We start from the raw sequence: 22,297 nt of genomic DNA, 5'->3' as shown, positions 1-22,297 counted from the left end.
GGAGAGGCTTTCAGGAGAACTACGACATCTAAGACCCAAAAGCTGCAGAGTTTAAATTGGATTAAACAAGGAAAATGGGGCTTGGAGTGAGTGGACCATGGCTATATTAAATTATACTTCCAGTTTCATTCCACATTTGCATTTGTTGTTCCATTTTTTTCTCTCTCGTCTCTTGTTCAGGTAATGTGTTTGTTGCATATGCTAAGTATTGTTATTTTTGATAGACGGGGAACGATAAGTACAAATTGGCGGCAACTTCAGAAGATGGAGCCAAAAGCCAAAAAAAGGGAAAAGAAAGCAGCAAGACATGGACGACCTCAAAAAAGAAGTGGATCTGGTGCGAAATTAATATATGAAGACATTTAGAAAATGCACATAGAATTAAAATACACCATTTAACAGTAATCAGTTCTGTGGTGAACTGAGATTTCAAGGCTCTTTTTGTTTCTGCAGGACGACCACAAGTTGACAATGGACGAGCTTCACCGCAAATATGGAACCGACCTGACCAGGGTGAGTTTTGTGACACATTTGGGAAACATAATGCATCTAAGATGATTCATATGAATGTTTTATCTTCTTAGATGGACATAAATGATTGTTGTTATTATCTCCCTTTGAAAAGAAAGGCTGGTAACCTAATTTAAAATCATTGAAATCTTGGATTTTTAATCTCGCAATGTCTTTTCTGTCAAATCAAAGCACTTTTATTTCAAAAATAATAAATGGTGTCTGTGGAAGAGGTTTACCAGCAGGTATGTTCAAGGTCTAATTATTATGTAACGGAAACAGTCGATTATATGTTGTAATGGAAAAGTTTTAATACCAGTGCGTGCAACTTTTATATGTAAGCTATAGATCTGAAGCCTATATGCATAATATTATTTGAACTGAATTATTGCTAAATGTCCTGGAGCGAACCTGGACATAGGTGAGTGCGTCATTGCCATTAGCTCCACCCCCTAACTGGACCAAATCCTCTGCCCCACCCTGACCTTCAAAAAGCTCTAACACCTCAAGGACAACATTCCCCCTTTCCGTTACTCCACAATATCTCCTTGAAGTCTCATATTTATGTTTATATTTTTTAGGTCTGACATCCACAACCACTGTTTCAAGTTTCACTCACTCTGCAACATTGTTTAACTAATTGTTGACTTAATTTTTATCATTGCTGGCAGGGCTTGTCTTCTTCCCGTGCGAAGGAGATCTTAGCTCGTGATGGGCCAAATGCCCTGACACCACCTCCTACGACTCCAGAATGGGTCAAGTTCTGCAAACAGCTCTTTGGTGGGTTCTCAACGCTGCTGTGGATTGGTGCAATCCTTTGTTTCCTGGCATACGGAATCCAGGCTGCCTCTGAAGACGAACCCGCAAATGACAATGTACGATAGAGCAAAAACCTTCACTTATTTATGCATAAATAGTTAATATGGCAACAAACATAGTGAATCACATAATTTCCAACAGCATAATTAGCCCCACTGTGAACCTGTTTGATTTTCCAGCTGTACCTGGGAATTGTGCTTGCTGCTGTTGTCATAATAACAGGATGCTTCTCATACTACCAAGAGGCCAAGAGCTCTAAAATTATGGAATCTTTTAAGAACCTTGTACCTCAGGTAATGAAATGTAAAAAATATTCTGATAAAACACTGTCATCTCTCACACAAAAACTTCATTCTAATACATTTTGGTTTTGTAGCAAGCCCTGGTTGTGCGTGATGGAGAGAGAAAGAGTATCAATGCAGAGGAGGTAGTTGCTGGTGATCTTGTGGAGGTCAAAGGTGGAGACAGAATCCCAGCTGATCTTCGTATCATCACTGCGCATGGATGCAAGGTGAGACCTAAAGTGCAAAAGAATGGCAAGAGTAACATACTCCCACTTTTGAAAAGACTGGCATAGTTATGTTGCATTTTGGATGTTGGTCACCAGAATGGGATGCGGGTGTTTTGGTGTCCCCATTAAACAGGCTTCTTAAGTAGAGTAATTTCTTTTGGTCAACAAGTCAAGCCATGTTTTGTTGGTGAACAGGTTGTTTATGCTGGTATACCAGCAAGGCGGCCAAAGCCAGGGCTGTCTAAACCTGCTCCTGGAGGACCAATGTCCTATACAGACTCAGAGTTTAGCTTAAATTTGGGATTGAAGGGTATTGAACACCCCAGAGCTAGACCAACACCAAACTGGTACTAACCAGCAATCCTGAACCAATATCTATGAATATTCATGGTATTCTTCCTTTCTTCCTTTCCAGGTGGACAACTCTTCACTCACTGGTGAATCTGAGCCCCAGACTCGTACTCCTGACTTCTCCAATGAAAACCCCCTGGAGACGAGAAATATTGCCTTCTTCTCTACTAACTGTGTTGAAGGTACAGAGATAAAACAGATGAGGTATATTGGATAAAAAAGTCAGAATTTTGTAATTGAAGTTTCATTTTTCAATAGGAAGTGCCAGAGGGATTGTCATCAACACCGGTGACCGTACTGTCATGGGTCGCATCGCCACTCTAGCCTCCAGTCTGGATTGTGGACAGACACCAATTGCTAAAGAGATTGAGCACTTCATTCACATCATCACTGGTGTAGCTGTCTTCCTGGGTGTCAGCTTCTTCATTCTTTCCTTGATTCTTGGATATGGGTGGTTGGAAGCTGTCATCTTCCTGATTGGTATCATTGTCGCTAATGTACCTGAAGGTCTCCTTGCCACAGTTACTGTAAGTCAGAGTTCAAAGTACACTTCTAGAGCCAAAGTACACTTCACTTGAGCCAATAATTATTACTTAACTTGTAACTTCATGTAGGTGTGTCTAACTCTGACTGCCAAACGTATGGCAAAGAAGAACTGCCTGGTGAAGAATCTTGAAGCCGTGGAGACTCTTGGCTCGACCTCCACCATCTGCTCTGACAAAACTGGAACTTTGACCCAGAACCGAATGACCGTCGCTCACATGTGGTTTGACAACCAGATTCATGAAGCAGACACCACAGAGAACCAAAGTGGAGCCTCCTTTGACAGGAGCTCGGCTACTTGGGCCGCCCTCGCACGTATCGCTGGCTTGTGCAACCGTGCCGTCTTCCTTGCTGATCAAAACAATGTGCCAATCCTTAAGGTGTGCTTGAGCTTCTTAATATTTTATACTTTAAAACATTTATGGAAATATGTAGATGATTTACCTTTATAGAGTGACTTGTATAAGTTCATCAGCAAATGTCCATCAAGACACAATCAGTTAAGAAAATAAATCAATCTTTTGCAGCGGGACACAGCTGGTGATGCCTCAGAGTCTGCCCTGTTGAAGTGTATTGAGCTGTGCTGTGGTTCAGTCACTGAAATGAGAGAGAAGTACACAAAGATTTCTGAAATCCCTTTCAACTCCACCAACAAGTACCAGGTATTTTTGTTGAGGTGTACTTTGGAGATGAGATGTGGATTTGACTGGTCATCCTAACAGCCCATAATATGCCTTTTCTAGCTCTCAGTCCACAAGAATCCCAATTCATCAGAGTCTAAGCACCTTCTGGTGATGAAGGGAGCTCCTGAGAGAATCCTGGATCGATGCTCTACTATTTTGATTCAAGGAAAAGAGCAGCCTTTGGATGATGAAATGAAAGATGCTTTCCAAAATGCCTATGTAGAACTGGGAGGTCTTGGAGAAAGAGTGCTGGGTAAAGCCACCTTTTGAAGTTCTTCTTTGGGATAAGAATTGAATTTATGGCTACAGAAGATTATGAATACAGAGAATGGTAAATTACAACACATGAATAATTCTGTGATCTCTCTCATAGGCTTCTGCCAATTTAATCTCCCTGATGACCAGTTCCCTGAGGGTTTTGCATTCGATACCGATGAAGTGAACTTCCCCACTGAGAACCTGTGTTTTGTTGGCCTCATGTCCATGATCGATCCTCCTCGTGCAGCTGTACCTGATGCTGTGGGCAAGTGCAGGAGTGCTGGAATCAAGGTGTTGTTTCACCTTGATTCAAGACTGATGGCTTGATTATATTATACCTTTATTGAATTAAATGAATCATATGATCAAGCATCTATGTCTTCTATCACAGGTTACTTGTGACCATCCAATTACAGCTAAGACTATTTGTAATGGGTCTTGAATCAATAACTTGTTATTGGTTCAAGATCCATTGTTTGAATATGTCGCACCTTTGCTGCAGCATATTCAATTTTGTTTATACTTGTTGCATGTACAATCAGTTAATCAAATTATAATTCAGAATCTTCAATTACAGGTTATCATGGTTACTGGAGACCATCCAATTACAGCTAAGGCTATTGCAAAGGGTGTTGGCATCATCTCTGAAGGCAATGAGACTGTGGAAGACATTGCTGCTCGTTTAAACATCCCTGTTGGAGAGGTCAATCCAAGGTATCCATCTCAAACAAAACATTTATTCACCAAGTTTTGAATTTGCTCTAGATGTCTGCTAATACAATGTGTACCTCTAGAGATGCTAAGGCCTGTGTGGTCCATGGTGGAGAACTGAAGAATATGAGTGAAGAAGAGCTGGATGATATCCTGAAACACCATACAGAAATTGTGTTTGCCAGAACTTCTCCACAACAAAAGCTGATCATTGTGGAAGGTTGTCAGCGACAGGTAATGCCAGGGAGTTGTCTGTCCAATTCTATTTGATACTAGAAGATTTTACCCAGAAGGAACCATTTTAATGCATTTTATTTCTCTCATAAGGGTGCCATTGTAGCCGTAACCGGTGATGGAGTCAATGATTCTCCTGCTCTGAAGAAGGCTGATATTGGTGTGGCTATGGGTATCGCTGGATCTGACGTATCCAAACAGGCTGCTGACATGATCCTTCTGGATGACAACTTTGCCTCAATTGTCACTGGAGTAGAAGAAGGTGAGACATTTTATTGAAAACTTAACTGACTGAAGAATTAATTAATTAATTAGGCATTTATATAGCGCTTTATTGTGTATTGCTGTACACCCAAAGCGCTTTACAATCATGTGGGGTGTCTCTCCTCTGGGGTGTGCATTCACCACACACCAGCTACAGGTGGCGAGGAGAGAGAGATCAATCAAGTAGATGGGGATTATTAGGAGGCCATGATTGACAAGGGCAAGTGGCGGGAATTTGGCCAGGACACCAGGGTTACACCCCTATTCTTTTTTACGAGAAGTGCCATGGGATTTTTAATGACCACAGAGAGTCAGGGCCTCGGTTTAACGTCTCATCCGAAAGACGGTGCTTTTTGACAGTATAGTGTCCCCGTCACTATACTGGGGCATTAGGACCCACACAAACCAGAGGGTGAGCACCCCCCGCTGGCCTCACTACCACCTTGTCCAACAGCAACCTAGTTTTTCCCAGGAGGTCTCCCATCCAGGTACTGACCAGGCTCAACCCTGCTTAGCTTCAGTGGACAACCAGTCTTGGGCTGCAGGGTGATATGGCTGTGGCTATGACTGAAGAATGATGAAGGTAACTTATGACGCTTAATTCTCATATCTATCTTTACCTTTAGGACGTCTGATCTTTGACAACTTGAAAAAGTCCATTGCCTACACACTGACCAGCAACATCCCTGAGATCTCACCCTTCCTCTTGTTCATCATTGCTAATATTCCTCTACCTTTGGGCACCGTCACCATTCTCTGCATTGACCTGGGCACTGACATGGTAGGTGAAAGGACACAATATGTGAATTAGGAGCCAAGCACTGAAGGGATGTAGACATCTATTTTATAGTTTAGTTTTTTCTTCTGATTCATCGGATCATGTTTTTTTTCCCACCATCTTTAATGTGTTGAAAGCAAACTAAGGTACTGATCTTCCACAGTTTTGGTACAGATAATCTTGAGACCATGTCCAACCACAAAGTTTGGCCTTGTCTTGGCAATGATAGGATGCATACGATGAAACTTTGTAATTGTAATTGCAGCTATTGTGTAAGTTTGTATTTAGTGCCACCTACTGGTCAGAAAAAAAATACTTTGAATAATTTAGTGTAAAGCTACGACTTTTCATCACATACAACTCTTCACATACAGTAATGCATGTTTATTCAGTGTTAGCCATACTGGCTGTTGACCTTTTTTTAATTTTTTTTTTTTAATTTTGACCATTCTGAAAACAGCAAACAGTTCATGGTAGCAATGCTTTTATCTTTAGTGGGTGACCTTTGATCTATGTGCTGAGCCTTAATTTTGTGAGAGCTCCCCCAAATGGTAAAAAATTTAAAGAAATGGTTTTGATTTGTTGTTTAATGTTTCCACAGGTTCCTGCTATCTCATTGGCCTACGAAACTGCTGAAAGTGACATCATGAAGAGACAACCCAGAAACGCTAAAACAGATAAACTGGTGAATGAGAGGCTCATCAGTATGGCCTACGGTCAAATTGGTAAGAGCATGGTAATTCTAAACAGACATTCTTTACTGTTAGCACTATGTTCATTCTTTGACCTGGTTTTGAACAAGTAGGCCTACTCTAATGTAATATTTTACAATTAGCACAGCATTTAACTGAATTATTATTAAAGTTCAACGTACTGCAGCAGCAGGCTAGCTGCAAAAGCATCTGTGTTACATATTATTTTGTTTTATTTCATTTGAGATCCATGCTGGTTAACGGCTATACTTTGAAATACTAAATCGTCTGCGTATATAAATCTGCCAGCAAGCATGCCGACCAGGAATATCTTTAGTCAGTGCATCAATATAATCAACGAAACTTCATAATTGCTATTGCAGCCATGCCTTTAGTTCGCCTGAGAAGTAAAAACAGTGCCACCTACTGTTTTTAATTGTAAAGAAACTCTATTAATTAAATTGGAATACTAAAATGTCAAATATAAATGCTGTCCCTGTTGAAAAAACCAGCATATGCTGGTTAGGTATGTTTTGAAGCATGGTTGCTGGTTTAAGCTGGTTCTTACCTGGTCACGTGCTGGTCCTAAGCAACTAGCTCCTGCTCAGGACCAGCTTAGGACCAGCACATAACCAGCTCATGACCAGCTTAAACCAGCTCAAACCAGCAGCCATGCTTCAATACATATATACAGGATTTTTCAACAGGGGTATATTACAAAAATACATACAAACAAAACAAACACTTAATTGTAATGTCATCATACTTATTTTTAGGTATGATGCAAGCAGTTGCGGGGTTCTTTTCCTACTTTGTAATTCTTGCCGAGAATGGATTCCTGCCCTCCGATTTAATAGGAATTCGAGTCAACTGGGACGATAAGTATCTCAACGACTTGGAAGATAGCTATGGCCAGCAATGGGTAGGTGTCACAACTGTATAAACCAAAAACCTTTTATAATACAAACAAATGTGAGGTATCGGTCATGTAAATATTGCTCTTCTGTTTATTCTTCCAGACATATGAGCGCAGAAAGATTGTGGAGTACACATGCCACACAGCATTCTTCGCCAGTATTGTGATTGTGCAGTGGGCCGATCTGATCATCTGCAAGACCAGGAGGAATTCCATCGTACAGCAGGGAATGAGGTATGTAAACAAAGTGTCCAGCCATATAATTGTGCAATATGTGCTATACAGGACTGTTTCTAAAAGCTATGTCACCACTTTTCTTTCATAGAAACAAAATCCTCATCTTTGGACTGTTTGAGGAAACTGCTTTGGCAGCTTTCTTGTCCTACTGCCCAGGCATGGACATTGCTTTGAGAATGTATCCTCTCAAGTAAGTGGACATAACTAGTCTTTTACACACAAGAAATGGGGATATTTCATTTTTATTCTAGCTGACCTTGAAATGTCTATTGAACATTGGTATTATGTTTTAGACCATGTTGGTGGTTCTGTGCCTTCCCATACTCACTGCTCATCTTCGTCTATGATGAAGTTAGAAGATACATCCTTAGGCGGAGCCCAGGAGGTAATAACAGATATGATGTTGGCAGTCTTTGACGTTGATAACATCTATGTTTGTTTTCATTTTAAAGCTAAAGTATCTGTTTCCCAAGAGGAAACCTGGGTTTTGAATGGGGTCTACGATAGCGATAACTTTCATAACAGTATTTTGTTATTTTGCAGTGAATGAACTAGCTCTAATATCTATACTGTTTTGTTTCAGGCTGGGTGGAAAAAGAAACATACTACTGAAACACGAAGACTTTCTGTTGCAAACATATGTGAGCAGACATTCATTTTGATATTTTCAAAATGATACAAAATCTGGTCATTTTCAATCAATAAATATGTCAAATTAGAAGGAGTTTGTGTATTCATTATGCACTACCAATCTATTGTATTAAAATATCGGTCCCCACAAAGATATAAAATGTAAAACTTTTAAAATGACATTAGACAGGATACATGGTCAAAGGAAATTGATTTAATTGCTTTACTGAATAATTAACTGTAAAAATGCCAACTGTGGAGGTTACTGTAATTAGATTAATTTAAGAACAATAGAAGTCGATTGGATCTTCCTCCATGATATAAAGCGCTTGTGATGATGACGTCATTGTACTCATTATTGTCTTTGATGTATCTCAATACACATTTTCAATCACCTCTCTCAAAGTAAACAAATCGAATGAAATCTGAACGTTTTGAATAAACAACATTTTCGAAAAAATAAATACAAAAATAAAATAAAATAAAGAGCAGAGTCACATCCTTACTAATAGTTATAATTCATTAAGCAGAAGTAACATTTTCATTAAAAAAAATAAAAACAAACTCTGGGCTCTTTGAATAATGTTGGAGTGGCTTCAGATCTAAAGTGTTAAAATATAAAATTAAAACTTGATGAAAGGGGAAAGACAGGGGAAACATTTCCCTCTCTCTATCTTAAATGCAAAAGTAAACTTAGCATCGAGTATTTAAAATATATATTAGAAAATGTGCAAAGCCTGGCCATGATAAAGGTACAGCACGTGATATTTATAGGCATTGTAAGATCAGGATAATCAGATTTCACTATTACCACTAGAGGGCATTCTTCTTGTCTAAAATTAGGGGGTGACATGGTAGTTTCCATGACAACACATTTATAGGCTAGAGCCCACAGCTTGTAAATAAAATTCAAGATATTTTTAGCTCTCCTGCTTTGAAGATGCAGTCTCCAGCAGGCGCCGGTTCAACAGCACTGGTCAATTTCCATCATCAGCAACACACCATACATGCGTTTAACGAGCATAATCCCTCTAATGAGGATAATCTGGAAAAACATAAAAAGAAGAAAATAATGACCATGAAATACGATCGCAATAGAATAGTGCTAAAATTAGTTTCAAATTGAGCTCAAATTATCCTAATGATAGAAATCCTAGTATAATAGTGAATCACATGATAGCCTATTAAAAATAAGCCTAAAAGCAACAATATTTGCATTATTTTCAGTGAGCACGAGGCTGTTATTCCAACAAAACTACACTTAATTAATACTGAGAAATATGTAGGCTATAAAACAATGAAAAACCAAGCAAGTCATGATTTTTATATTGATTAACACCTTAACTATGCTTACGTTTGCTTTCTAAACTCAAGTCCATGTTAATAAATTTAATAATTTCTAAACAATTTAACCAGGTTACTCCAGTCAAACATTGTTCTTTCGTAACTGTGCTCTTAAGGAGACCATTTAACACTGGAAAATCATATTTGAAATTATTTCTAAACGGTCTAAGCTTGTTATCACGCTAATAGACCAGCAATAAACCAGCTACGAACTGGACCACCTCCCGCTGGTTTACTGCTGGTCTGGTTTTCGGAACATGGTGTCCAGTCAAGTTAATGACCAGCTAGAAACCACATTCTAAAACACGGATATACGAGCTTAATTTCTAATTTCTGGATTTTCTAACAGGACATTAACTTTAAAGAGTTCCTCAACCAGCAATTCACAAAGATAAGCTCAAACACAAAAGGGAATCGGCACTGATATAGAAAAGCGATACATTATTTAACACGATCAAAGTTCAGAGGTGAAAGTCTGACACAATCCCCCAGCCCCGCTCTTGTCTCCCCTGCAGACCACGCCCCTTTCCTCCGCGTTACCATGACAATCCAGGCAGACGTCACAGTGAAAAACCACACGATATATATATGTAAGCTTCGAGTGTTCACACTGCAACGCGGCTTGGAGCGACGCGTCCAGCGGTGACCGAGGAAAAAAAAGAGCAAACGGGATTGGGGACTTTTAATTTGTTGTTTTTAAAGAAAGCTAGGATTTCTTTTGGAAACCCAGGTGGTCGTTTTTAATCAAAAGAAGCAAAATGGGACGAGGAGTAAGTGTGAACGTGTTTGTCGTTTCATTCTTAAAGGCTGTCTAGGAATTTTCAGTATTGTTTCTATGTTTAAACAGGTGGTTTTAGAGTTACTGAAAATACTAGTTTGGTAAATAGTTGTTTCCGAATGGCTTCCCGGAGTATGAGACTTCCGCAGTTTTAATATTCAAATTAGTTCGTTTAATTGAATGAAATGCGCATAAGGGCTCATCTAAACCATATGAAGTCTGCATTCTCGGATGGAGCAACAGGTTTTAAGTCTGTGGCTTTAAAAGAGTGTCAAACTCCATTTTAAGACGTTCTTGGTTCACTACAAAGATTTCAGGAATGTATCAGACAACTTCCTCCTCTATGGCCGCGATGTTGCATGGCCTGTTTGTCGAAACAAATACAGTCAGTCTCGTGACTTTTACATTGTAAAACTGAAGTAATCATGTTTGTAACAAGATAAGAGCTTTGCGTGCCTTTGATGTTTAGCAGCTCTTAGAAAAATCTTCAAGCTCTTTAACTATTACGACAGAACGTTTCTAGTTGGCGCGAGAAAGTGTTTCCGAGTGTGACGAAACCACGAGATACATTGTGTCACATTTTACCGCGTAAACATAGGAATGAACGACGCGCTTACTTTAAATATTTGCTGTAAAACCTCCAGATGCGCAAGATAAACTGTTCAACCCATTTTTACATACAGCCATTACACTACAGAGGCTAAAGGTCCCGTTTAAAACATTGAACGAGACGCGTATTTCAAAATTGTTCACATTTTTATTTTAAGTAGCTAAACGCTGTTAATGTAGCCTGATTAAATCATCCCATATCTGTTCGCTTCTTGATACGAAAATCTCGAGGGGTGTCGTTTAACTGTTAAAACATGATCTTAACTATTCATGCAAACAAAATCCACAAGATAAAGAGTTAACTTTTCTTACCCCGAGGCGCACATCGTTAAACTATTTCACTTAAAACTGTGTGTCTGTGTAGTGTAACTGGTTAAAACCTCTAAACAAACAATTTCCGTGCTTAACCATTTAATGTAAAGTCGTGTAGTTAAAGCTATTGGCGTATCATGGCGTTTTCACGCAGTAATGTGGTTCATGTTATGTTTTTGACTGTACAGTAGCGCGAAGTAAACCATGTTTGGTTTTAGGGTGTAGTCTGACATGATAAAGTTGTATCGGGTTTGAGGACTAGTTATCATCGCGTCTGTTTGTCATCGTTATCTTGAAGTGGAGCAGGCTGAGTTTGTTGAGTAAAGGGTTGACAGTCTTAACCTGCTGTGAAAACACGTCTTTGCGTCTCGCAGTCCAGAATTATGCATTAATCGTAATTAAATTACATTCTGGAACTGTAAAATATCTCATTAGCTGCATGATATGCTTAGCTTTTCAATAAAATTCCGCTTTCTTTCGTTTCTCCTTTCTCATTCAGTCATAATCTTATGATTTGCTTCCTGTAGGGTTCATTAACTCCTAATATGATTCCAGCATGCAGTGGCATTGCATAAGAGCTGAATACCACTCCCTAATGTGAGGCTCTGAGCACCAGTGTAAATGTAAATTATGCATTCGGTCCCAGGGTATTCCATGTGATGGGGAGCAAACAGCCATCCGGATGTTTCATCGGGGTTTGGTGCATTGAGCTACGCCCCCAGCCCCATCAAATCCCACCGCAATGGGGCAGATGTCTCGCCTCTGCTGACATAGGTTTGCTGTTGTGTGCAAGAGACTAATATGAAATGATAGCATTTCATGTATTTTGCAATGTAGAATTCTTCTGGGTCATATTGAAATAAGAATCTAAATGATGTATTTGCTAGTTCAATACTGAATTTCTACCTTGGAGTTAACATCCAATGCCATGATACAATATTCATACATATTGCATAGAAATGATACAGTTTACCATAGTTTTATTACCCAGCACTGTAGCCACCATAGACTTAGAAAAGGAATGCAAATCTGAAAATATTTAGAGTAATGTTTGTAAAAACATTAAACTTTTTTTAAAGGGCAAAATATTATTTCATACAGAAATGTTAGTATATTGTGTGTTTTAGGACCGGCATCAGGTGTTGACCACAGCTGTGTTCTCACTCCCCTGAGGGTGTATATAATCTAAGACTGTCACTCCGTCTCCGAAGGGTTTAACATTCTTTCCATTCATCAGTCACTATGTGTTAGTGAAACCTTTTGTCATTGACAATCTCATCTGACAGAGACTGACCACCCCTCCTCACCGACCCCGACGGCTGTCTCAGGGCCCCTTACCTTTTTTGGTGCAGTGAACTATGAGATAGTAACATGCATTTACCTCCAGGCGATTGTTGATTTTCCACCACCAAGTGAGAAAGAAATGGCTTTCCAAAATGCATGGATGTTTATTTTGACATTTTAGAAATGCAATAAGGTCCAAAAGTCCCAGACCACATTGAACCTCTATCACTTTGAGGATTTTGAAAATATTATTATCTCTAGGTGACTAGTTAAATGTAAGTAAATAAGTGTCATTGATCATGTGACTCTGAACAGGTGGTCAGATTGTCGTCTTCTGTTGGAACTCAAGAGATGCTCTTTGGAACATCTCAAATCATGCTGGAGAACATGATTGCCAGGTTTTGTTCATGAATGTGTAAGACATTCTAAAGAGTGCCGTTTTTTTTTTTTTTTTTATAATCCACCTTTTCACCCCAATTTTTGTGCCGAAGTAATTTCACATTTCGACCCCACTGTATGTTTTTGTTCATTTTCTGTCCATGCTCTTAAACCACAGTGAGCTTATGAAAAGCTGTAGCTTTAGCAATTGCCCTGTGACTAGTGTGGAGGAGTTTGTACACCATGTTTTTTTTCACCCTCCCCTGTTCATTCGCCACTTCTGAAACAAAGAGAGTTGGGCCTGACACGTGACTTAACCCATTCACGGGTCTAGAGGTGTGGCTCTGTTTCCAATGGCAACAGGGCAAAGTCCCAGTATGAGAGCACTGTTATGCTTGAGCAAAATTACTTTGCCTCGCGTGCAAGATTTTTAAAAAAAAACTTGGAAGAATAGTATTTTTATTCATTTGATAAAGTCCAGATAGAATATTCTCTCACAAATATGAATATTTATGAGCAGGTTCTGCCATGGTTGATTTATCTTTCACCCTCTGGCTCAACCTTATGACATTTTCCACACACATGTGCAAGATGTGAAAAGTGCTCATATGCATATTAGATGTGATGACTAAGCGTTTAAGCAAACCAGCATACGTAGACGTGAAAGAGCTCTGAAGTAAGCTGCCATATTCAGTCAGACACTACAGGTGTCAAGTGCCACTTTCATCATCTGTTGCTTTCATGTACAGAAAATAACCACTCCAGTGTGCTTGTAGATTTATATCAGGACATGGATTGACCTGCAAATAATATAAGCTTGATGCAGAGAGAAATATTGTGTCTTTGTAAGATGATCTGAAATCATCAAAGCTGATGGAAAAATCTTAACTTTTTTTAAAAATAGTTTTTCAGTAGCAACAAATGTCAGACCGAAATGATATAATCTGTCATTTTATGTTGATTGCCTGTTGATGATGTCACAAGAACTGAATTGTTAGATATTTTCTGAAACCATGTAGGCTTCTTTACTTTTTTTTTTATGCTCATGCATGATGTGCTATGGTGCTTTTCTTTTTTCAGTAAATCGAACAAAAACATATAATTGCAGGTTTGATAAATTGACACATCATTTTTCAAACAAAGAGCCTGTTGTTTGCTTCACTGACTTAAAATGACGATCAGATTTTAAATGCAAACTAGCAATCAAATTCTCTATGCTTAAGTGATTCATTTAACAGCTCCCGTGCTTGTTAGGCAATGAGTCACCTATTGTGTTCACAGAATTCAGTTGTAATAAGAACTGTTGCTTAACAGTAGTAGAGGTTACTTGGTTAATTGCTTTTCAAGTTAAATTTTAATTACTACACATTATCATGGGATCATGCAATCTGCACTCTGTTACTCTCTTGCTAATATTTTACACTTATGTACATCTTTTACACTCATAAGTTGGGTAATAGCACTTTTTTGTGCATTTACATTACAAGTCTTTTTAAACCTACACCCATCAATAAATGTAGGCAGTTTGCATTCCTTTTAAGAAAAAATGCTATTATTAAACCGTGCACAAGAGATTTAATGGTTGTTCTATGCTTGCTCCACCACAGGAAGGACGAGAACAATATGAGCTGGCAGCCACCTCAGAGCAGGGGGGCAAGAAGTCAAAGCCCAAGGGCAAGAAAGAGAAGGATAAAGACATGGATGAACTCAAAAAAGAGGTGGACTTGGTGAGTCAGTTTAGTTTAAAACACCTATTGGCAAGACAAATCCCACAGTGATTGTAGCAATCTTTAATGAGATGTACAATGTTCTTTTTTTGTGCCATTGTAGGATGATCACAAACTGTCCCTGGATGAGCTCACCAGGAAATACAGCACTGATTTAACCAGGGTACGTCTGTTTATGCATTGAATTTGAAATTAAAGACTATTGACAGAAGTGTAATGGCATAAAGCTCTCAGTTTGGATCTTCATTATCTAACCCATCACTTTCTCCAGGGATTGTCAGGCGCACGTTCTAAGGAGATCTTGGCGCGTGATGGACCCAACGCTTTGACTCCACCTCCAACAACCCCAGAATGGGTCAAGTTCTGCAAGCAGCTCTTTGGAGGATTCTCAACTCTCCTGTGGATTGGAGCCATCCTTTGTTTTCTTGCCTACGGCATCCAGGCGGCCTCCGAGGAGGAACCTGCCAATGATAACGTAAAGAGAAAACCCTGTTTGTGTTCCTTAAGATCACGTTGTTGTTTTAGCAGTATTCCTCACCTCTCCTCCTTTGTCCTGTGCAGTTGTATCTGGGTATCGTACTCTCTGCTGTCGTGATGATCACTGGATGTTTCTCGTACTATCAAGAGGCCAAGAGCTCCAAGATCATGGACTCCTTCAAGAACCTTGTCCCTCAGGTACTGATGATAATTCTTTAAACTTATATATATATATATATATATATATATATATATATATATATATATATATATATATATATATATATATATATATATATATATATATATATATATATATATCTATCTATCTATCTATCAGGATCTTTTTCTTTTCCTCAATAATATTAAGTGAATTTCCACTGTCACGTAGCAAGCCTTGGTTATCCGTGATGGTGAGAAGAATAATATCAATGCTGAAGAAGTTGTGGTTGGAGATCTTGTGGAAGTCAAAGGTGGCGATAGAATTCCTGCTGATCTGCGTATCATTTCTGCTCATGGATGCAAGGTGAAATACCATTGCCGTAAATCATGGTGAAATGTCTTCTCCAATGGCACGTTTCAAGTCTACAAGGATTTACAAATGATCTTGTCGTTTCCAGGTGGACAACTCCTCCCTCACTGGAGAATCTGAGCCTCAGACTCGTGCTCCTGACTTCTCCAATGAAAACCCACTGGAGACCAGGAACATTGCATTTTTCTCTACCAACTGTGTTGAAGGTATGAAAACTAGCAGTCTTTTGGAAGTCAAATTTTAGTACAATTAAAATTTGACATTTTCTGTTGACTTATTTTGCTTACAGGCACTGCCAGGGGTATCGTAATCAACACTGGTGACCGCACTGTCATGGGTCGTATTGCCACTCTTGCTTCTGGTCTTGAAGTTGGTCGCACTCCCATCTCTATTGAGATTGAGCACTTTATCCACATTATCACTGGTGTAGCCGTCTTCCTGGGTGTCTCCTTCTTCATCCTCTCCCTGATCCTTGGCTACTCTTGGTTGGAAGCTGTCATCTTCCTCATTGGTATCATTGTCGCTAATGTGCCAGAGGGTCTCCTGGCCACTGTAACAGTAAGTGTCAGAATAATTGCCACAATTTGGAATAATTGTAATCTCAAAGACCGATAAACCTCATTGTTTTATTTTCAAGGTGTGTTTGACCCTGACCGCCAAACGCATGGCAAAGAAGAACTGCCTGGTGAAGAATCTAGAAGCTGTGGAAACTCTTGGCTCGACCTCCACCATCTGCTCTGACAAGACTGGAACTCTGACCCAGAACCGAATGACGGTCGCTCACATGTGGTTTGACAACCAGATTCATGAAGCGGACACCACAGAGAACCAGAGTGGAACCTCCTTTGACAGGAGCTCTGCTACTTGGGCCGCCCTCGCACGTGTCGCTGGTCTCTGCAACCGTGCCGTCTTCCTTGCAGAACAAGAAAACGTCCCAATTCTTAAGGTCTGTGTTGATGCATTGTGAAAGTCTGTCAAAAGATTTACCAGCCCTTGCAAAGTCTGACAAGTAGTTTCTGCATGTTGCTGATGCCATCTGATGCTTGTTTACTACATGCTCGTGATGTTTGTCTGCTTGTGCTTAGTTCGGCTGTTTGCCTCTGGGGATTCTTTGAGCCCCTTGATCTCACTAGAGCCTCTGACTGGAACACAGTGTTTCCCTGTAAACACCTTCCAATTTCTGCCCACTTTGACTTGTTTTGTAATGGGACTAATTTGTTGGACCGTTACCTCAAATTACCTTGCATTTCCTGGAACATCTAAGCAGTCTGTTTTAAAATGCAACCGTGTTTGTTGGTCCTTGCTTAAGACCATTCCTTGTTTTCATGCTTTCCTGTTTCCTTTCTCAGAGAGACGTGGCTGGTGACGCCTCCGAATCTGCCCTGCTGAAGTGTATCGAGCTCTGCTGTGGATCGGTGAAAGAGATGAGAGAAAAATACAACAAGATTGCAGAGATCCCATTCAACTCCACCAATAAATACCAGGTAAAACCATCTCCTGCGTTGGCCAACTCTTTGGATGAATTTCAGATGTCTAACATCTTCTGTTTATGGACTATTTTAGCTCTCCATCCATAAGAACCCGAACAGCAATACAGAATCCACTCACCTGCTAGTAATGAAAGGTGCTCCTGAAAGGATCCTGGACAGGTGCAGCTCTATTTTGATCCAAGGAAAAGAGCAGCCACTTGATGATGAGTTGAAGGACGCCTTCCAGAATGCCTACTTGGAACTTGGGGGCCTTGGAGAAAGAGTACTGGGTAACTTAGTGGTTTTAAATTGTATTTTGAAACAATGCGTTTCCATTCTGCACTTTCCATCAACATGTTTTTCCACAGGATTTTGCCACTTCAACCTTCCTGACGAACAGTTTCCTGAGGACTTCCAGTTTGATTCAGAAGAGGTGAACTTCCCCACTGAGAACTTGTGCTTTATTGGCCTCATGTCCATGATCGATCCTCCTCGTGCCGCTGTACCAGATGCTGTGGGCAAATGTAGGAGCGCTGGAATCAAGGTACGTCATAATCAATCCAAATAACGGCTGCTTGTTTTGAAGAAATAACCAGAGGAGTCCTAATTGATAATTCTAAATCTTTTTTTTTTTATTTTTTTTTTTAGGTTATTATGGTTACTGGTGATCATCCAATCACAGCCAAGGCCATTGCCAAGGGAGTGGGTATCATCTCTGAGGGCAACGAGACCGTTGAAGACATTGCTGCCCGCTTGAACATTCCTATTAATGAGGTCAATCCAAGGTAACAGATTCTTCCTCCTCAATTTGGATGTTTTTGGCTGGATATTTATTGCATCCAGGTTTTCATTTCGTCTAACGTTCTTTAAAGGGATGCCAAGGCTTGTGTGATCCATGGTGGTGACCTGAAAGATCTGTCCCCGGAGCAATTAGATGATGTCTTGAAATATCACACAGAAATTGTGTTTGCCAGAACGTCTCCTCAGCAGAAGCTGATTATCGTTGAAGGCTGCCAAAGACAGGTTAGTCGTCTTTACGATATCAGATCAAACAAAAATTAACCAGGCCATTGTGATAAGATAAGAGTTAAGTACTTTACTTGGCTGGTGCAGTGTGAGAAGTTTAGAGCAACATATAAAGTTACGAGGAGGAAGGTTTTGGATCAGTGGGCTTTGAATGCATACGCAGCTACCCATCATGACATAACAGCAGTAGAAACCAAGTGATTGACAAAACAGCTTGTTGCGTTCGTAGCTGGTTAGGACAACAACTTAGACGTGTCACAACACGACGTTACATTCATTTGTGTTTGTCCACAGGGTGCCATTGTAGCCGTAACCGGTGATGGAGTCAATGATTCTCCTGCTCTGAAGAAGGCTGATATTGGTGTGGCTATGGGTATCGCTGGATCTGATGTATCTAAACAGGCTGCTGACATGATTCTTCTGGACGACAACTTTGCCTCAATTGTCACTGGAGTAGAAGAAGGTATTTTTTTTGAGAACTTGCGTGACTGAAAAATTCTGAAGGTTACTTTGAGACTTGGTCCTCAAACATATCTTCCACTTTAGGCCGTCTGATCTTTGACAACTTGAAGAAGTCCATTGCCTACACACTGACCAGTAACATCCCGGAGATCACCCCCTTCCTTCTCTTCATCATTGCCAACATCCCTCTTCCTTTGGGTACCGTCACCATTCTTTGCATTGACCTGGGTACTGACATGGTAAGCACCACACTTGACCAATAATTAATCGCCTGATATTTTTGTTCTTGTTCTTGAATAAACCTTATTGTCCCCTTATCTTCAAGGTTCCTGCAATCTCGTTGGCCTATGAAGCTGCTGAGAGTGACATCATGAAGCGTCAACCCAGAAACCCTAAGACGGACAAACTTGTGAATGAGAGGCTGATTAGCATAGCCTATGGTCAGATAGGTAAGCGTCTCAGATGCTTAAAGGAACACTCCACTATTTTTGAAAATAGGCTCATTGCCTGTGATATTACGCAGCACTGCTTGCACAGGGAGCGTGCCTTGCAACCATGGAGATATTTGTGAGAGACGCTGCGTAATATCATTGCGCCTGCTGCACCCATGGTATGGCAGCAAAGTTCCTTGATTATTACGCCGGAATGAGTGTATAGTTCCTAGCCATCTCGGCCTAGAAAATCGCAACTTTTAATTTTCCGTCAGTCTTAGTACGCGATGTAACCACAGAAGAGTCAAGCTTTAAATAGGAAAAAAATCGAAACTCTCTGGTCATTTGAGCAAGATGCTAACGGTCTAATCCGATTCAATGATCTATGCTAAGCTGCAGCTAAAAGTGCTACCGCCAGACCCGGAGATCGGCTGAATGGATTCGAAAACGGTAAAACTAAACTGTTTAACACTTGGGGAGTTGGAAAATGAGCATATTTTCAAAAATAGTGTAGTGTTCCTTTAACAGCATAAACTGTCGTCATCTGCAGGCCATTATCTCTACTGCCAGTTGCGTAGAGTTGGATAATTGGATCTCCTTGCTTTTTCTTTCTCCACAGGTATGATTCAAGCTCTGGCTGGGTTCTTCACATATTTTGTCATCTTGGCTGAAAATGGCTTCCTGCCGTCGTCATTGCTGGGCATTCGTGTGTTTTGGGATGACAGATACGTCAATGACCTGGAAGACAGTTACGGCCAACAATGGGTGAGTGTTTTCAAAAGTCCAGTGGGCATATAATTATTTTTTTATTTTATTTTTTTCACCACCTTATCTCTATGTTGTGTTCTTGACCATCTCAGACGTACGAGCAGAGGAAGATTGTGGAGTTCACATGCCACACAGCCTTCTTCACCAGTATTGTAATTGTACAGTGGGCCGATTTGATCATCTGCAAGACCAGAAGAAACTCTGTCTTCCAGCAAGGAATGAAGTAAGTAAACAGCCAATAAATCGTCCAGATCCAAATGCCTCAAAACAGCAATATGAAGTCTTACATGTTTGCTGTTCTTTGCAGGAATAAGATTCTCATCTTTGGACTGTTTGAAGAAACAGCTCTTGCAGCTTTCCTGTCCTACTGCCCAGGCATGGATGTTGCCCTCAGAATGTACCCACTGAAGTAAGGCTTTACTGTTTATGTAAAGAAAAATCTGAATGTGATTAATGAATTTTTAGGGGAAATGTATTTTTTTAGGGGAGTTTATTGGGAAAATTGATTGCTAATGTAATGCATAATGCAGCTGTCTAGAACAGGTGTTCTTGTTCTTGTTTATTTATATAGCACAGTTTAATACAACACCAGGTTGCCCAAAGTGCTTCACAATGTCACAAAATTATGTAAAAACATACATAGTCACAAATGACAAGACACTTGATTTAAATTTGGTACCATTTCTTTTCCAGACCAAACTGGTGGTTCTGCGCCTTCCCCTACTCACTTCTCATCTTTATTTATGATGAAATCCGAAAACTTATCATTCGACGCAGCCCAGGAGGTAAGAGAATATTTAATTGCACCATCCCTCATAACAGCGGAGATCATTTTTATTTGCATAATTTGGTAGATCTTGTGTTCCAAACCTAGTGAGCTGACTTGTCTACATGGGTAACAACATGATACAAAAAGTTGATTTGCTTTTGAACAGCGCATACAGATCATGTACAATGCATGCAAACCTCCTGCTGAACTAATTTGAATTTTATATTTTTGTCATAGGTTGGGTGGAGAGGGAGACCTACTATTAAAGCATCCAGTCTGCATCACAAGTTTATTTGCATGGTTGTCTCGCTGCTCGGAATTTTAACCTCAGTAATTTGGATGTTTTTATATAGGGAATGCTTGATACAAACACTGAGATCGTGAACCAAGACATTGCGTGCCTTGTTTCTGAAGCCGGACCAATTTTATACATGTTTTTAAAAGTGTAATATAAAAATAAACTTGCAGTCAGGTCCTACGTTTGTGTCATTCCTTGCTTTTCATTTATTCACAAGTTTGTTTGTTTATTTGTTTTAATTTGGAAAGTGCTCGGAGCTTGAGTGCATGCCCTGAATGCCCCTGTTTGTCTGGTGCTTTACCTTTAGAAACCTTATAAAAATGTACCATGGTAACCATAGTATGCACCAAAATGTCTTTGTTGCTGCTTTTATTGTCACTGCTGTAAAAGCAAAAAATGTATGGAATGTCATTAAAGCAATGTAAGACGCTCTTAGAGTAACCAATAACATTAACCGTAGTAACTGATGTCTGGCAAAAAATTATGGTGTGGTTACCATGGTAAATTATTATAATTGTTTTATTACTTTAAGGGAAACTGCGTAAATCTGTGCATGAGTGTTAATGGCGGGAAAGAAAAATTCTTGCCAACCTGTCTGTTTCAACAGCCTCAGCTACTGAAAAATAACATAAAAATGCATCATTTTACAGTGCAATATCCTTCTCAATGAGAGCGGGTGCATTTTAAGTGGGTTTGGAAAGTGTAACTCCTCATGCCTGGAGGAGACCGCAGATCCACTTCTCTCCACCCACGCTAGTGAGATCTGGCACAAAACACGTCCAACATGGTTTCAGTCAAAGTATTGTGAGTCAGAATCATCAGGGAGGGCAGGGAAAGGGATCATGTCTTTAGAGATCCACCAATTCAGTATTTTTACTTCTTTTTTTATTAATGACTGATAGCAACGACTAAAACCAAAAAGTCAGATAACCGATATGTAAAAGCAGTATTTGCATGTGATGCGACATCTAAATGGATCTAATAATGCACTACAGTAAAAACAATATGCATTGTAAATATCATATTTAGATATTGTCATAATCATATTTTAGCAGTCTAAATAGTCATGCATTTAATTCAGGATTAATAGTCAAGACGTATCCTGTATAGTTGAGTCATTTATGTAAGTGTAATACATGACTGCGCTGTTTTCTGATGAATGCATAGTGTGGTAAAGCTGTAATTAAGTGTTATTCTTCGGAGACGCACGGAATTATGTTGTTTATTGAGCTACCATTAAATAACTATTTACGTAGATAAGTAAATATCAGTCAAACCGATTATTGGTCTATGTCTTTAATATTTTGAGCACAAGTAGTCTTAAACACTTCTACCTTAAATAATTTGGAGTAAGTATCCTGAGTCTTCCAAATCTTGCATTACCTTCCCTTGTTCCCTCTCTGCTTTTGACTCGGTGAGCTTTATCTCTGGATGATGGCCCCGGGTTAACAGCCTGATCTCCCTGAGGTGCGTATCTGTTTCCCAGGGAAGTTTGG

At 39.7% G+C, this 22,297-nt stretch overlaps 2 protein-coding genes across 4 annotated transcripts; both read left to right on the top strand.

Moving 5' to 3' along the window:
* The first annotated feature begins 74 nt into the window (after window positions 1-74).
* On the top strand, window positions 75-8,228 carry atp1a1a.4 (ATPase Na+/K+ transporting subunit alpha 1a, tandem duplicate 4). Its single transcript, XM_058771981.1, is given in 23 exon segments — window positions 75-86; window positions 225-273; window positions 276-337; window positions 454-513; window positions 1,182-1,385; window positions 1,509-1,622; window positions 1,706-1,840; window positions 2,256-2,373; window positions 2,450-2,718; window positions 2,806-3,114; window positions 3,262-3,396; window positions 3,478-3,670; window positions 3,791-3,966; window positions 4,253-4,389; window positions 4,470-4,620; window positions 4,714-4,882; window positions 5,511-5,665; window positions 6,264-6,387; window positions 7,131-7,276; window positions 7,374-7,504; window positions 7,596-7,697; window positions 7,801-7,892; window positions 8,091-8,228. Coding segments are annotated over 23 exon segments (3,072 nt in total). The 3' UTR covers window positions 8,120-8,228.
* A 1,840-nt stretch (window positions 8,229-10,068) lies between these two features.
* Window positions 10,069-20,981, top strand: atp1a1a.1 (ATPase Na+/K+ transporting subunit alpha 1a, tandem duplicate 1). 3 transcript variants are annotated; one of them, XM_058771975.1, is made up of 23 exons: window positions 10,069-10,251; window positions 11,827-11,954; window positions 14,450-14,569; window positions 14,673-14,732; window positions 14,841-15,044; window positions 15,131-15,244; window positions 15,438-15,572; window positions 15,667-15,784; window positions 15,868-16,136; window positions 16,216-16,524; window positions 16,928-17,062; window positions 17,142-17,337; window positions 17,416-17,591; window positions 17,696-17,832; window positions 17,920-18,070; window positions 18,368-18,536; window positions 18,620-18,774; window positions 18,861-18,984; window positions 19,586-19,731; window positions 19,827-19,957; window positions 20,042-20,143; window positions 20,428-20,519; window positions 20,741-20,981. In XM_058771975.1, the coding sequence occupies exons 3-23, from the start codon at window positions 14,540-14,542 to the stop codon at window positions 20,767-20,769; spliced, it is 2,982 nt and encodes a 993-aa protein (XP_058627958.1). In that variant the 5' UTR covers window positions 10,069-10,251; window positions 11,827-11,954; window positions 14,450-14,539; the 3' UTR covers window positions 20,770-20,981. The 3 variants fall into 3 exon arrangements, with proteins under 3 accessions (XP_058627958.1, XP_058627949.1, XP_058627944.1); XM_058771966.1 differs by lacking the exon at window positions 11,827-11,954; XM_058771961.1 differs by lacking the exons at window positions 10,069-10,251; window positions 11,827-11,954 and having other exon boundaries at window positions 12,002-14,569.
* Window positions 20,982-22,297: the final 1,316 nt, after the last annotated feature.

The sequence above is a fragment of the Onychostoma macrolepis genome, chromosome 01, assembly GCF_012432095.1.
Source record: "Onychostoma macrolepis isolate SWU-2019 chromosome 01, ASM1243209v1, whole genome shotgun sequence".
In the NCBI taxonomy this organism is placed as follows: domain Eukaryota; kingdom Metazoa; phylum Chordata; class Actinopteri; order Cypriniformes; family Cyprinidae; genus Onychostoma; species Onychostoma macrolepis.
This window is presented reverse-complemented; position numbering and strand designations above follow the sequence as displayed.